The sequence below is a fragment of the Setaria italica genome, chromosome VI (genome assembly GCF_000263155.2).
Source record: "Setaria italica strain Yugu1 chromosome VI, Setaria_italica_v2.0, whole genome shotgun sequence".
NCBI classification, from domain to species: Eukaryota; Viridiplantae; Streptophyta; class Magnoliopsida; order Poales; family Poaceae; genus Setaria; species Setaria italica.
This window is the reverse complement of record NC_028455.1, coordinates 19384685-19399553: the sequence shown is the minus strand read 5'-3', so window position 1 is coordinate 19399553 and position 14869 is coordinate 19384685. Positions and strand designations below refer to the sequence as shown.

Genomic DNA, 14869 nt, shown 5'->3' with positions numbered 1-14869 from the left:
CACATATTTCCTCTATACATAATTCCTATTTCCAAACAGGATCTTAGCTGTTGTGTGTTGGAGTCTAATGTGAGTACATCAGGGTTTTCTATTTGTATTTCATAGTCCATGTTGCTAATTCAACGTGCTAAATTCGTGCTCAAGGACAATACTTAATTATGAACCCAAAAGCTAAAGCAAGATTTCGGTATTCAAAACTAATCAATGCATTCTGAAGAGTAAGTAGCACACAATCAGTACAACGTACATCAAAATTCAGTTACATCAACGTTTTTTAAGTATAAAGATTCCCCTGCTCATCATTCTAGGAAGCAAAATAAGTGTTGTCCTAACTAGTTAGCAACAGACACGTATTGGTATGCTAACTCCTACGAAAATCCAAATCCTAATCATTGGTAGGGAATAATTAAACATCACTAGATACATGTCTTACTCCCCACGTTTCAGTGGTAGGTTGCATTATGTTATAGTTAAGATGTGATATTCTGCAATGTTCTTTATAGTGAAGCCATATCAAATGTAACCTAAGAACTGAAATTCACATACTTCATGAAAAAAGAAACAATAGCAATTTCTTTATACATAATTTTGAAAAAGGCTGAAAAAGGTTGCTTACAAAGAAGTGCTTCTATGCAATATTAATGAGCAAAAAATAGGCACTTAAATTCGAGCCAAAGATGACCATAAATGGGTGATGGGGGGTGTGCACCAGCATCCCCAACCAGGTTAGGCTAAGAAATTAGGCAATTAGTTCCTAAACTACGATGCTAAGAAATTGCATCCTCACCTATGACTAAAGCTAAGAAATTGTTTACATTTGTATGTCAGTTGTATCACTGGATCTATTTTTTTCTGAATGATTGATCTTTCAGTTGAGATCGTGAAAAGAATCCAATTCATTCATCAGGGGGCAATCTCTGAATATTAAAGTTACTAACACTAAATTAGATAGGAATCAGGATACTGTAGTATTAGCAGCCCTTTCAACATGCACATCCCTTACTCCAGCTGAAAGAAATCTCTTTAGAAAAACAGAGCAAATGGACGGTCAAATCATCACCAGATAAAGTATCACAATGTTGAGATCTTACCATGTGCCTCCTACAAAGTTTATTCCATGTTGCAACTAACTACTTACCGTGATGATTAAGGATACATGCGTTCCAATCTTTTAGTTACTCAAAGTAATATCATGTTTACTACTTTTCTGGGTGGCATTTAGAATATATAAGATTAACAGATTGTAGATTTGTGTTCTGAATGTATTAAGAATCTGCCATCTATCAGAAATACGAGTTGACACAGTTCCGCAATTTAAGCCTTGTTTGGAATATCCTTTTCCAGTTCTTGAAAAAACTTAGGTGTTTCTGCCTTTCTGGTAAAATGCCTACACTGAAAAAGATTGCATTGTTCAAGTGGGTTTGTCTGTTTTCTCGTTTCACAATTCGTGCTCCTAATCATATACACTAAACTCATGTTCAATTACAATATTATTGTAAACTCGCCCCCAGCAAAAGAAAATATATGGGATATTCAGAGCAATCAGTGTGTTCTGAAGTACTCATCGTACGAAATCAGCAACACAAATCAATGTCAGTTATATCTATCAAAGATTCCCCTTGCTCATCATTCCATTAAAGAAGAGATAAATGTTCGGGTTAGTTAGCAATAAACATACTGCTAACTACAAAGCAATCTAACGTCCTAATCATTTGTTAGCGAATAACTAAAGGGCAGCACATAGATATCTTAACCGCTTTAGTTCAGTGATATTTGCAGTATTTGCAGTGCATCATGATTAAGATTCTTTCGTTTCTTGCAAAATTATTTCTACTGAAGTCATTTCAAAAGTGATCCACCATGTATTGAAGCCACATCTGTCAAGGAATGATAGCATCCAAGGATATTGGCAAACTATACTGGCTGCAGAAGGTTGGCACCTCCACTTTCACACTTGTCCTTTTGAACTCATGAACTGTTGAGTAGGGACCATGTACTAGATGTACTTCATTTTGATCCAGTTAGTGATGCCTACAAGATTAGGTTTTCCTGTTTTCATCTTAGGACCATCACGGTTTGCCTAATTGCTTGAACTAGAAGCAAGTGGAAGCTCTAGAAGCAACAAAAGGATGGTTCAAGGAAGCAAAATTACAGCACACTTTAAGTGCACATGGGAAGCACACAATGAAAGGACATGATTTTGAGCAAGTCATGCTTGGAGTAGTCTTGATTCTACCTAATCGAATTGTTGCTTGCACAAATTTAGTCACTGATAGGAGAATCCATAGGGATGCAATGTCGCTGATAGGATGCATGGTAGGTGCATCATATGCACTGAAAAGAACGGTCATAGTTGTTAGCACCTTTAGACATTTCTCTTAACCATATAAGATAAGGTCTCTAACTCTCTATGATTGCAAGTTTACTCTTATTGAGGTTAGTGGTTAGACGGCTAACAACATGATTGCGACTTGTCATTTCTGACTAAACGAAAAGAAAAAAACGGAAAGAAAGTCCTCTGATTTCTTTTTGGTGCATGATGCTTGCATTCAGTGAGCAATAGCACCAACTCATTCATACGTTGTGTTTTCAAATAATTTTGTTATTACCACTGCATTCCTAATGTATCCAAGTTTGTGGGACTTCCTGAAACACTATCTCAAATAAATGCACGCCTCAATGTCCTGAGCACCTTTCAATAAAAGCAGGCTCATAAATCATGAGTCCCTTTAAATAATAGGGAGTCACAGATCATGTTGATCCTTATTAAAGGCCTGTTTGGATACACACTCATAATCTTTAGGATTTCACTTTTAATCCACTTTTAGGACTTGTGCATCCAAACATATGTCATAAAAGTGCATTCATAATGTTTAGGAGTGCTGTTTTCATTAGGAGGACCAAACCATCATAATGAATTATTTTTCTCCTAAAAGTGGTCCCCAACCCATCCTTTACCCCTGTTGCCCCTTCCCTTCTCTCTCCACGGCGCTAGAAACGGAGCAGGGGTGGAGTAATTAGGGGTACAAAAGTCATTTCCCCTCTAACATCCTAAAGATTATGATTCCATCCAAACAGCCCACTCATAAATTTAGGACTACCAATTTCTAGCTCCTAAACTTTATGAGTGTCCTAAAGTTTACGAGGATGTATCCAAACAGGCTCTAAGTTTCACAATGCACCAACAATACTAGAAGCTGTGGAAATCCTAGGCTGCAGTCAGCACGAGAGCCGGTAAAAGATTTGATTTGGGGAGATTTTCACAAGCTCCTGATTGTAGATCATTGAAAACAGGTCATGATCTGTAAACAAAGCTGAATCACCCCATGTAATAATTTGACATTGGTACATCAAGTGGCTGTGTCATCTACAGACTAATTAAATGCACCTTTCGAGCTCTCATTTTCCTTATTAACGGCATTTTAACTTCTCTCGCGAACATCACCTGACAAAGATGGCATATATGAAAACTGTGCAGTGGCAAGCACAAGTGTCCCGAGCTACCGTTTCAGTTTGTTGATATCTTCTACTCCGTTTTTGATTTTACAATCTTTACCAATAATTTAACCAACATTTTTTTAATATTTATAAAATATTCGTAATCAAATGTACTCTCCACTGATCACAAGTTTATAACCATAAACAATATAATATAAAATAAACAAATAGCTAAATTGTAAGTTGGGAGACCGTGTCAAATTATAAAACGGAGGGGGTAAACAATAGCTAACCACATAGCAGTTGCTGAGAATAAAACGATTGCCGGCCAGAATTATCAAAAAGACCCTGAGAAAAATTAAAAAAAAAGCATAAACAAATGGCCTCACATTATACTTTGCATACAGGTTGGGGATCCCCGCACACCACCTCATAACCCCTTTTGGCTTGCACGCGCCAAGTACAAAAGCAAGTGATGCTCAAGTAATAGTATGAGCCAACTCCCATTCTGCTCTAGTTTCTTACCATCTGAATGTGGTTCAATCATACACGGTTTCAACTGAATTATACAGTTTTGCAGGTCTTCGAATGTATGGAAAACTTGATATGATAAAAGCATCGTTATTCAGCTCAATTCAGTTTGGGCAGAGAAGCTTTTGGGAGAATTTCACTGCAAACACCTAAAAGCAAAGCATTTAAAAAGAGGAACTTCACCTACATCCTGACAGTCTCATTTGATTCATATCTTCTTTAAACCTATGCAGCATTAGCGACAGGTTCTGACCCATCAGCAGCTTCATGTCTGCAGGCACAAAGACATTGGTCAAAAGTTGATTATATGAACTTATGGGCATACAGAAATGCAATGAAGGTTTATGAATGAGTTACTAAAAAACGCAAGTGGGTGCATTGGTATAAGCCAAAACAAAATAAAAATACATGTTTGAGTAAAAAAAATTGGTGTCCGAAATAAAACATAATTTGTATGTAAATGATAAACATCATTTCATATGGTGCATATGCTGCTTCTGACACCATCCTACCCAGCAACTATACACATCAATTCAACCAAAAAAAAAAGAAGAAAACTTATCAATGAAGATGACATGGGACAAGTATATTGTACCTCTCAATTCCTTCACCAACTTGCATTCTGAAAAAATTACCAATTGTTACTTTAGAACCAACCTCCTTTGACAAATCATTCAGCACCGTCTGAAAAGGACACCAGAAACAACAGCTATTAGAAATAAACAATTCAGGGCAGTACATCATCGAATATAAATTTTCTTTTATCAATTTACCTTAATGTTTGTGCTATCATTGAGAACATATTTTTGCTCCATGAGCACCACCTCTTCAAAGTACTTCCTTAATCGACCTTCCACCATTTTATCCATAGCCATTTGGGATTTCCCTGAACTTTCAGCCTAACATGTTGCAAGACAAGTCATTTCATTTCTAGTGCAACCTGACACTGAAGTTGACCTTCATATGAAGGATATGCAGTCCATGTGTTTAGAAGGAAAAAAATAAAAAATATTGCCATTAGACTCATAGAAAATAAGCGGGGTCCAATTCTATCTAATACTCACAAGGTATTCTCAGATATTAACATACATACAGAACTCATCCTATCAGGATCTTCCATAATCTCATCTCTGAAACCTGACTCTTGCTTTATAGTACAAGCCCTATGACAGGTCCACATGTACCAATTATCTTTCAATCCAAAAAACTCAAGCCAATGCATGTGTTTTCTTCAAATTATTTATTCATCATCTTATATTTCTTAATCATCGAACTGTTCTCTCATGAAAGCATAGATCATAGAGTATGATTTTACTTCTCTCCTAAGGCACATTCAATAATGAATTACGGAAATGCATGCATTTGGTCAATATGGATCTTTTTCATGCCAGTGTCACCCCATTCTTTCTTAAATCATTTTTTTATTCTTGTTGAGCTAAAAAGACACCAATTACAACAGGACATTGTTATGGTGAACAGAATTTCTTAATCATTTTTTATTCTTGCATGCATAGAGTTGTCATATTTGGTTGCTAGCCACATTGTTATGGTGAACAGACATCACAACCATGGCAAAATTGAGCAAATAACAATATAACATACAGGACATGGTGCTAGGAAAGTATGGAACACCACAGAGGGAACTAAATACTGCTACAAATGTCAAATTTGCCAACCCAAACATGATGGAGAAAAGGTAATATTTATCAAAATAAAGCACCTGAGTTCGGAGTATTTCACGTTCATTTTCTAGAGCTGCAGCAGAAACCAATTCTTTTGATAAAAATAATGGCTTTGTTGCAACAATATGCATCGCAATAGATGACCCAACTGTCTTGAGAGCATCAAGGGAAGCACTGCTATCTTCTGCTTCTAGTGTAACCAATCCAGCAATACGACCCAAACCTGAAAAGAAAAAAAGAATGCTCAATTAAGTAAATGACTGAATACATCATCCTAGTTAAAAACAGAAGTAAAAACATTCCGTTGTTAATGAGGGAACCAGAAAGGACGTGCTAACAGCAACTCAATAGGTAGCAGGGAGTTGGGGTCAGCAGAGCAAACAACAACTAGGACTAGGATAACATGCTAAATATTGTATTATGATGAGTGCAAAAACAAGTGTTTCCCCCTCTAGATAGAATGCCATTTTTCTCTTCTTGTTTCATTTTGGAAAAAGATAGTGTAGTGCTGTTGAAGCATTGGAAAGACTAAAGAGATGTTGTGTTGAAATTGTAGCCTGACGGGAGTGTTAATTCATGGTTGCATTATCACCAACAGCTGTACATGAGTAAATTAAGAACTTGCATTCTTCTAATAATGAGGGGATTCATCAGGAAGAAGCCTGAAAAATTGATTAACTACTACAATTATGAAAAATACAGAAAAATGTACTATAATATTTAGTTGTCTCCAAAATTTTAGACTGGTGAAAATGATTAGAAAATATAAGCATGCTCCTAGTAGAAAAACTACTTTTGGGTACTGGTTATGCTTAATCTAACTTAGCTGATAGGGACAAAAAAAGGAAATAGGTCTGAAGAATAAAGAATGTACATTATTCATAAAATTGAAAGAGCTGGTTCCATTGTCCACACACCTGGCTGAGGACAGGTATGCACATAAGACGAAACTACACCATGAGCCGTGGTTGATAATATGAAACCTCTTCTGAGTTTTACATTCTCCCCAACCATGGCAGCAACTTCTGTCACAGCACTTTGGACAGTTGTTTCCCCACTGAGCTTAGGATGATCTAGATTGATAGACATGTTCTGCAAGGTTGGAGAAATGACCAGTCAGGATCTAATCTCCTTTGTTGCATTGTTGGATGCAATCAATTGCAATCTCAAATTCATCATGGCAACTCTTGTCAATTGCCATTCTACATTCATGTTGAAATTGTATATCAACCTCAACATATCCTCATCCAATCCTCTGTGCTAGAAGTCACATAAACCTCTTTGAAGCATTCATTTTCCTTTTATTTAGCCAACACAAAAGCATGATCCAAAGTAGCAGTGCAGGTATAATCCATCAAACTGACTACATAGGAAACAAAATTCTAAGGCATGTGGGACATCAATCCCTAATGATATAAGTTTCAGGACAACAGTTCAATTCAAAAGACTGATTAAATGGGATCTAACTATATGGATTGTCATGGTGGGGCCCAAACTCAAGACCCGGGAGTAGATGAGGATCCCTCCTGATAATTCTTGCTGCCTTTGATTGATACATCTCTTTTTATATAGAGAGGCTTTCATGAACCCTGGGCAGGAGACCTCTAATTTTATCTCTAACTAACCATAACCCAGAGGGAACCCCTGCTACAGTACCCAGCGTTAATATAGCAGGCTTACTATAATCCTGATCCCAGCTGACTGCCAAGGGCATGGATCTTGAATTCTTAATCGTAATTAAATATAATAGTTCAGAGTTCAGATGGTGAATCCAAATCCATAATTGGTAGTGCAGGAACATTTAGTCGACTGCAAAATATCATTATATTGAAGATCAAGCACTGGAAGGGTTAAAACATAGAATCAGACTGTCACGGTGTGGCTGTGGCACCAAAGAAGCAGCTACACACACGTGTGTGCATGACTCAGCTAAACCCCACTATGTGATCTTCTTTCATATCAGGCTAAATTCATTTATTAGGACTGCTAGACTAATCAAAATCAAGCAATGACAAGCTCCTTCCCTTCTCTTGTGCCTCGGCACGCCCACATAAATTCAGGATCTATGCAACCAAAGTCCAAAACCAAGGTCATACCACAGACCAACAAACAGAAGATATCCATACACTCATCAACTAAGACGGTCTATCAAGTAACATATGACATACCTCCAAATATTCAGGACCAAAAGGCAAAAACAATTGGCCGGGACCCTGAGCAGATAAAGCCATTTTTGCCACTGATGAAGCCTGCATGGTGAATGAAATTGGAAAAAATATAAAAAAAATATGGTGTTGCACCCAAAATGTATAAAAAGAAAGGGTATTAACAACATAAAAGATAGCATAGCTATGACAGAATAACGTAACACATACAGTTGCTACAGAATTTGGAAATGATACCGCTGTAAACTGCTTAACAGACAGGTAGAAATTTTCCCTTTCATACTTGATATTAATACAGTTTTACAGATATATCCACACCTACAAAAATGAGATGGATATTGCTCTTGGCATATCCAGCAAAAAGAAATATGGAATGGAAGTACAAAACCCAATAGACCCTGATAGCAAAAATAAGAGAAAGCAAAAGGATACAGGGTGTAGCAGACAATGTCATGTTAACAATGCACAATTCAATGAGTGAACACGAGCAAAAGTGACGCAAGTAGAATCTTCTTTCCATAATAAAGCATGACAGCAAAGGATGGAAATACCATGCTGTACTGGTAGTCAATAACCACCACAAGAGAAGCCAGCATTTACTTTCCAATGATTTAAATGCTAAACAGCAACAAATTTAATTTCCCAACCACAATGTACTCATCTTAACAAAATAAATCTAAAAGAACATTATCTCCAAATTGCTAAAAACGATTTCATGTGCATTGTGCTTTTTAGGTGCAAATTTCTTAAATATAAACCAACAAAGCAGCTCAGTTCCCTATCAATAAGATGAAATATTACAGGGAATGAAACGAACCAGATACTGGAAAACATCATTTCTTGCTACGAAATCAGTTTCACAGTTAAGCTCAATCACAGCTGCCCTTTTCTCATCTTGTGCAATAGCTAGCAAACCTTCAGCAGCAGTCCGTGAAGACTTTTTGGCAGCGAGAACCACCCCTCTCTTCCGCAGGTCTTTCTGTGCAGCCTCTGAAAGAAATAAACAAACTCAAATAGAATAAATGGAAATAATTAAAGATATATCAATTAAAGTTCGCTAACACAGTGAGAAAAGAAGAGCTAACCAATATCCCAGTTGCAGCTAACTAAGGAAGCCTTGACATCTTTGATTGGAGCACATGTTCTTTCTCGGAGTTGTTTAATAAGGCTCATTTGCTCTGAAGAAGACACTTGAGAGCTGAATCTCCTAAGAAACATGCCATTTTGGGGAGCATCAACGCCCAATATATGAGTCTGGAATGCTGAAGAAGAGTATCCCCTAGCCGCTTGTTGTTGAGCACGAAACAGAAGCCCCATTATGGGCTTTCTAGCACCTTGACCCCAAGCCATCCTCAGAATATACTGCACCATGGCACATACAACAATTTTTCAGTAACTAAACAATAAGTGAACATTGCATGCAGAAAAATATTTGTATCATTCTCTCCAGAACTGTATTATTCCAGCAATGGAGGCATTTTTACTTATTGGGCAGAGCACCGCAGAAAGGTTTGGATTTGATTGCCCGCAGCAAAGACAAGAGTGAACAGATCAAATGAGGGTGAACTCAATGAAAAAAAGTGGGTCTAAACGCAAAAGAAATGACAGACTAGCTACATGCCAAATCAGAAGTTTGAATAAATTCCATCCAGCGAGCACAACTATCAATTAACAGCTCAGTTTCGTTTCAAAAAAAAAATAACAGCTCAGTAGGGACATCATTTCAAGTAAAAATAAAAATAAAACTCTACTCAGAGCCTAAGCACCGGAATGGAGCTCTCGACCCAAATCTGGACAAACGCCACCACACAAGCATCTCCAAACTAGCATCATCGGCCAAAATCAAATCCTACGGCACAATTTCGCCTGGCCCAGCAATAAGAACTATCGCATGATAAACCCGCAGGCAAGCAGCAAGAAGGCAGCACGAGAAGAAGAGAGATTATAAGAAGGAGATTGGTATCGCCATTACCTGATGGAGAGACGCCGGCGAGCGCGAGGCGAGGCAGCGGCGAGCGATTGATCGAGGGCGGCGCCGGCGAGCGTGGGTAGGGCGGCGGAAGGCGCACGTGTGTAGCGGGTCGACGGGGCTAGGTTTTCCTCAACCCTTTTCTTTTCTGATCTTGGGCTTCGGCCTACACAGTTATTAATGAATTGGGCTGGGCCATCATCTATCTTCTGATTTTCTTTCCTGGAGCGAGAAGCTATTGGGCCACGAACTGGGCTCAATCCTAGACACCCTGCCTCGCTTGCTGGCCATATCAGCAGCACTAGCCTGCCGCTCATCAGCTCATGTAGTACTCCAAAACATTTTTTTACGAGCTCAAAGATTCAGTCGAGCATAGCTTTTTTTAGGTGCTCCAAAATATCTTTTTTACGAAACTTGATTTACATCCAAAACTTGTTATGGGGCTGTCTATACAACATTCAGTTGTTTAATAAGGTTCATTTGCTCTGAAGAAGAGACTTGAGAGATAATCTCGCCCCGTCCGTTTGATTACCACGACTAAAGCTTAGTCCTATCACATCGAATATTTAGATACTAATTAGGAGTATTAAACATGAACTAATTACAAAACTAGTCCTATCACATCGAATATTTAGATACTAATTAGGAGTATTAAATATAAACTAATTACAAAACCATTTGCACATATGGCTTTAGTCTTATCACATCGAATATTTAGATACTAATAATTAGGAGTATTAAACATAAACTAATTACAAAATCAATTGCACAGGTGGAGGCTAATTCGCGAGACAAATCTATTAAACCTAATTAGTCCATGATTTGACAATGTGGTGCTACAATAAACATGTGCTAATCATGAATTAATTAGGTTTAATAGATTCGTCTCGCGAATTAACCTCCTTTTGTGTAATTAGTTTATCATTAACTCATATTTAGTGCCACTAATTAGCTTTCAAAATTCAATTTCAAAATTCGATGTGACATGAACTAGATTTTGAGGGTATTTGGATACTAGGTGCTAAAGTTTAGCAGTGTCATATCGGATGTTCGGATGCTAGTTAGGAGGATTAGATGAGCTAATTATAAAACTAATTGCAGTGCTAATTCGCAAGACGAATCTATTAAACCTAATTAATCCGTCATTAGCAAATAGTTACTGTAGCACCGCATTATCAAATCATAGAGTAATTAGGCTTAATAGATTCGTCTCACGAATTAGACTCCATCTGTGCAATTAGTTTTATAATTAGCCTATATTTAATACTTCTAATTAGCATCAAACATCCGATGTGATAAGTTGGAATGTATCAAACATCCCCTTAGCTCAACAATCAAACACCCCAGGAAATATGTTGCTTTAGGTGGCAAAGCTAGGTCAGTTGCATCGATTCCGACACGCGTGTCGGACACGATACTTATCTGACACGGTGATGCGCCATTCTCCTCAAAATGCCGCGACACGGCAATATAATAAACATCTAGGCAAATAAAAGGTCGCATAAACCAAATTTAAAGCATGCCAACATGGTTGTAAATTAAGTTCAAACAACCACACAGCAACAACGCTGCTGTGCCCGATGCCATTCTGAACTGGAAGCAAAAACAAGAACTCAAGAAGCATTCAGGGTGGAGTTAAGGAAGGGGGAAGCAGGAGCACGGAGCAGCAGAAAAAGAAAAGGAACTCAACAGGTGGCGCCGGCGCGTTGATCCGACCCGAGAGCAGCAATGGCGGGCTGGCAGTGCGTGGATCTGAGGAGCGGCGCTAGCGCAGTGCAAGAGAAGAGGCGGCTGTGTGTTCTAGGTGGAGTCAGGGGCCCGCGTCAGAGGCACCGAAAGGTTATCCACCAGGGGTCTCTTGCTGGGCTGGGCCGTATCAAGGCCGCGTCCACGAAGTATCGGCGTGTTTATTTATTTATTTTCAGTGCTTAATTTTTTCGATATGCTTCGATAAGTATCGAAAACAATTCGGCAACGTGTCGGTGTCGGACACCAACACGCGACCTCAGGGACATGTCCGTGCCTAGGGGTGCGTTTGGTTGGGCTGTGGCTTTTGAAAAAGCTGCTGTGAGCTGTGGGCTGTGGAAAAGCAGCTGTGAGAAAGCAGCTGTGGGAAAAGCAGAAGACCGTTTGGTTAGAGGAGCTGTGAAACTGTAGGCTGTGTAAGAAATACCTGTAATGCCCCTAAAGGTCTGTGACTGTGTTTATATGCAAATTGCTCGTAACAAAATAATGCGTTCACTAGTTCAAATGTAAACCACTATTTTAGGAAGAAAAAAAATAAATTTTATATGTTTTTCATCCATTAAAGTAATTGGTCCACATAAATAGAACTATCTATCAAAAGTTCTATACAAGGATGCCATCCCTCAACATTACTCTCCTCCTCTCGCACTAACCAAAGCATCAGCTATCCTAGTACGAATGGTATTCATGGTATCCTCATTCTCCACATCGTCACTATCATCTCCTTGTGTTTGTCTCATACCACATGTATGTTGTACCAAGTAATCCTCATCATCATCACATCTCTTGAACTCCTTATCACACAAATTGCTGTCACGAATAAAATTATGCAATGCAAGACAAGCCATAATGATATGTTTCTGAGTACGAGGTGAGAAACTTGGCATGTCCTTCAAAATACGCCACTTCTGCTTTAAGACTCCAAAAGACCTTTCAATGACATTACGAAGAGATGAATGCAAGAAATTGAACATCTCGTACTTTCCTTGGGGAGGCCCCGAACGATGCTGAAATTCTGGTATATGATACGTGCTTCCTTTGAAAGGCGCAAGATACCCAATTCGGTTTGGGTAACCTGAGTCCACAAGATAATACTTTCCTACAAAACTAAGTTAGTAAGGTACATAATAATACAAGTATTGCTAATTTGATGAAGGAACCATGTATACCTTTAGGAGGCACGGGGAATGAAGGAAAATTTGCCAATGCATGATTGAGGATACGTGTGTCATGTGCAGAACCCGGCCACCCGGCAACCGCAAAGGTGAACCTCATGTCAAAGTCACAAATAGCTAGCACATTCTGAGATGTATATCCATGACGACACGTGTGGTTAACCACTTCGTCCACTGGCACTACCACTTTAACATGTGAACCATCTATTGCTCCAATTGCATCTTTAAAGTATGGCCAAAAACGGTCCTCTCTCACCCTTTTATGCTCCGTAGAAAAAGTGGGATCTCTTGGTTTAATATTGTCCTTAGCTAACTTGCGCAAACACTTCAACACTTCGTGAAACTTCATATGAACTGTCCAAAGTGACCGTGTGAAACGATTTTCAGCTTGTGAAAAAGATTGGGGTCCTCCGACGATCCACAAGAACATTGCCAATGACTCAGTAGACGAAACATTGTTGGTTGAGGTCAATCCGTAAGTAGAGACTAGCAAGTCATGAAGTTTATCGAAAATCTCGGTGCTCATCCGAAACATCTTATAAAAATACCTCGGGCGTGACATACACCTCATCACCCATTGAATTCCAGTTTCTGACGTTTCCCTATATTCAGCTTTATGCAAATACCGCTCAGTATACAAGTTTCCCATTTCTCCCATAGCACCAGCATGTTGTGCAAGTTCAGCTAGCAGTAGTAGTCCTTTTTGTCCTCCTTTGGCTATATCTCCCAATCTATCATCCATCTACATGAGACATTAGTATATTAATAATTAAATACAACAACTTTCTTGACAATACTAAATGAAGAAGCTCAACATAACACAATAATAGATAAATAATGTTTCACATCTCCAAGCAAACTATGGTTCAATATAGGGTAACAAATTATGGTTCAACATAGGAAAATTCTTGTCACATATGATAATAAAATAATCTGACAAACATGAAAACAAATCAGTGGCGCTTCATCATCTCCTTTTCTAGCTCCCTCTCAATCAAATCGAGCCTTCCTTTAGTTGTTTCTAGAGAGCTAAAGAGCTCCCTAAATTCAGGTTTAACAATTAGGGAGGCGGCTGTGTGCATTAGAGCAGTTCCTTCTTGCACCCCACATTCTTTCACCATCTTTATAGTCTCTGTAATGGTAGGAACTAGGTTGGTTGGAGGAGCTGATGATGCTTCAACACTTGTGGAGATCCTCTCTGCAGCATTTTCTATCTTCAAACAAGTGGTCTTGTACAAACGAAAGAATGGGCTCTTCTCATCCTTCTCTTCAACACCAATGGAGGTACCCTTACGTTTCCTTTTTCCTAGGTTCACTGTCATATCCTTCTGCTTAGATTTTGCTACCTCATCCACATCCTCATCACTTGCCTCATCGGATGATATATCTCCAGGACAGGATGCAGAAGACCCACTTACATGTGCCTTGCCAAACAAGATATGCAGGTCATCAAGGAACTTGGGTCCTTGTTTTCGAAACTTCACATGGTGGCATTTGATTCCTTTCTCACGATTGTTGCATCTCTACAATTAGAAAAAAAATTAATAAGGCACACCATAACGAAGAATGGGAAGAATATAATTACAATAACAACATAGTTCTTACAGCAAGGTGTTCGTCCCACCATTCGTCTGAGCAGTCAATAGTTTGTTTTGCCTCATCCCATCCAAGACCAGTTGCACAATTCTTGAACTCCATAAATGTTGAATACTCCTTTTTAAGAAGATCTAACTTGTTCTTCAATTGTTTTTTTGTTCTCTTGTCACCGGATTTTTCTGCAAACTTTGAAACAACATTCTTCCAACCGGTAGTAGTAAAAATTCCCATCGGCCTATTCCCGGCTTCAATCTCTTCTTTGCAGGCATCAATCAAATGCCTTAAAAAAGCATCACCCCAATCCGCCTTATCACCCATTCTTCAGCCAACCAAAAATATTGTTTGATTCAATTCATATGACTGATGATAGATATTGTGACTTCAATAAATTATAAGAATTGCATGTGAACAATTTTGAGCCACTACCATCCTAAAAAATATTAAATAGCTTAGATAAAATGAAGCTGAGGTTGTAAACTCCTGGGATTTCTATTTTCCTTCCACGAAAAGAAAGCTACCAGTTCAAACATTGATAAGAAGACCTACAATACGTAAATACAAAGCTAC

General features: G+C 38.5%; 1 protein-coding gene and 1 pseudogene across 1 annotated transcript; both read right to left on the bottom strand.

Annotated features, from left to right (window-relative positions):
• Positions 1-3798: 3798 nt before the first annotated feature.
• Positions 3799-9941, bottom strand: LOC101785969 (elongation factor Ts, mitochondrial). Its single transcript, XM_004973183.2, has 9 exons — positions 9789-9941; positions 8902-9178; positions 8634-8806; positions 7820-7900; positions 6569-6743; positions 5690-5874; positions 4743-4868; positions 4565-4653; positions 3799-4240 (listed from the first exon to the last, which is right to left on the bottom strand). The coding sequence occupies exons 2-9, from the start codon at positions 9164-9166 to the stop codon at positions 4195-4197; spliced, it is 1140 nt and encodes a 379-aa protein (XP_004973240.1). The 5' UTR covers positions 9167-9178; positions 9789-9941; the 3' UTR covers positions 3799-4194.
• Positions 9942-13940: 3999 nt separating this feature from the next.
• On the bottom strand, positions 13941-14620 carry LOC101756137 (annotated as a pseudogene).
• Positions 14621-14869: the final 249 nt, after the last annotated feature.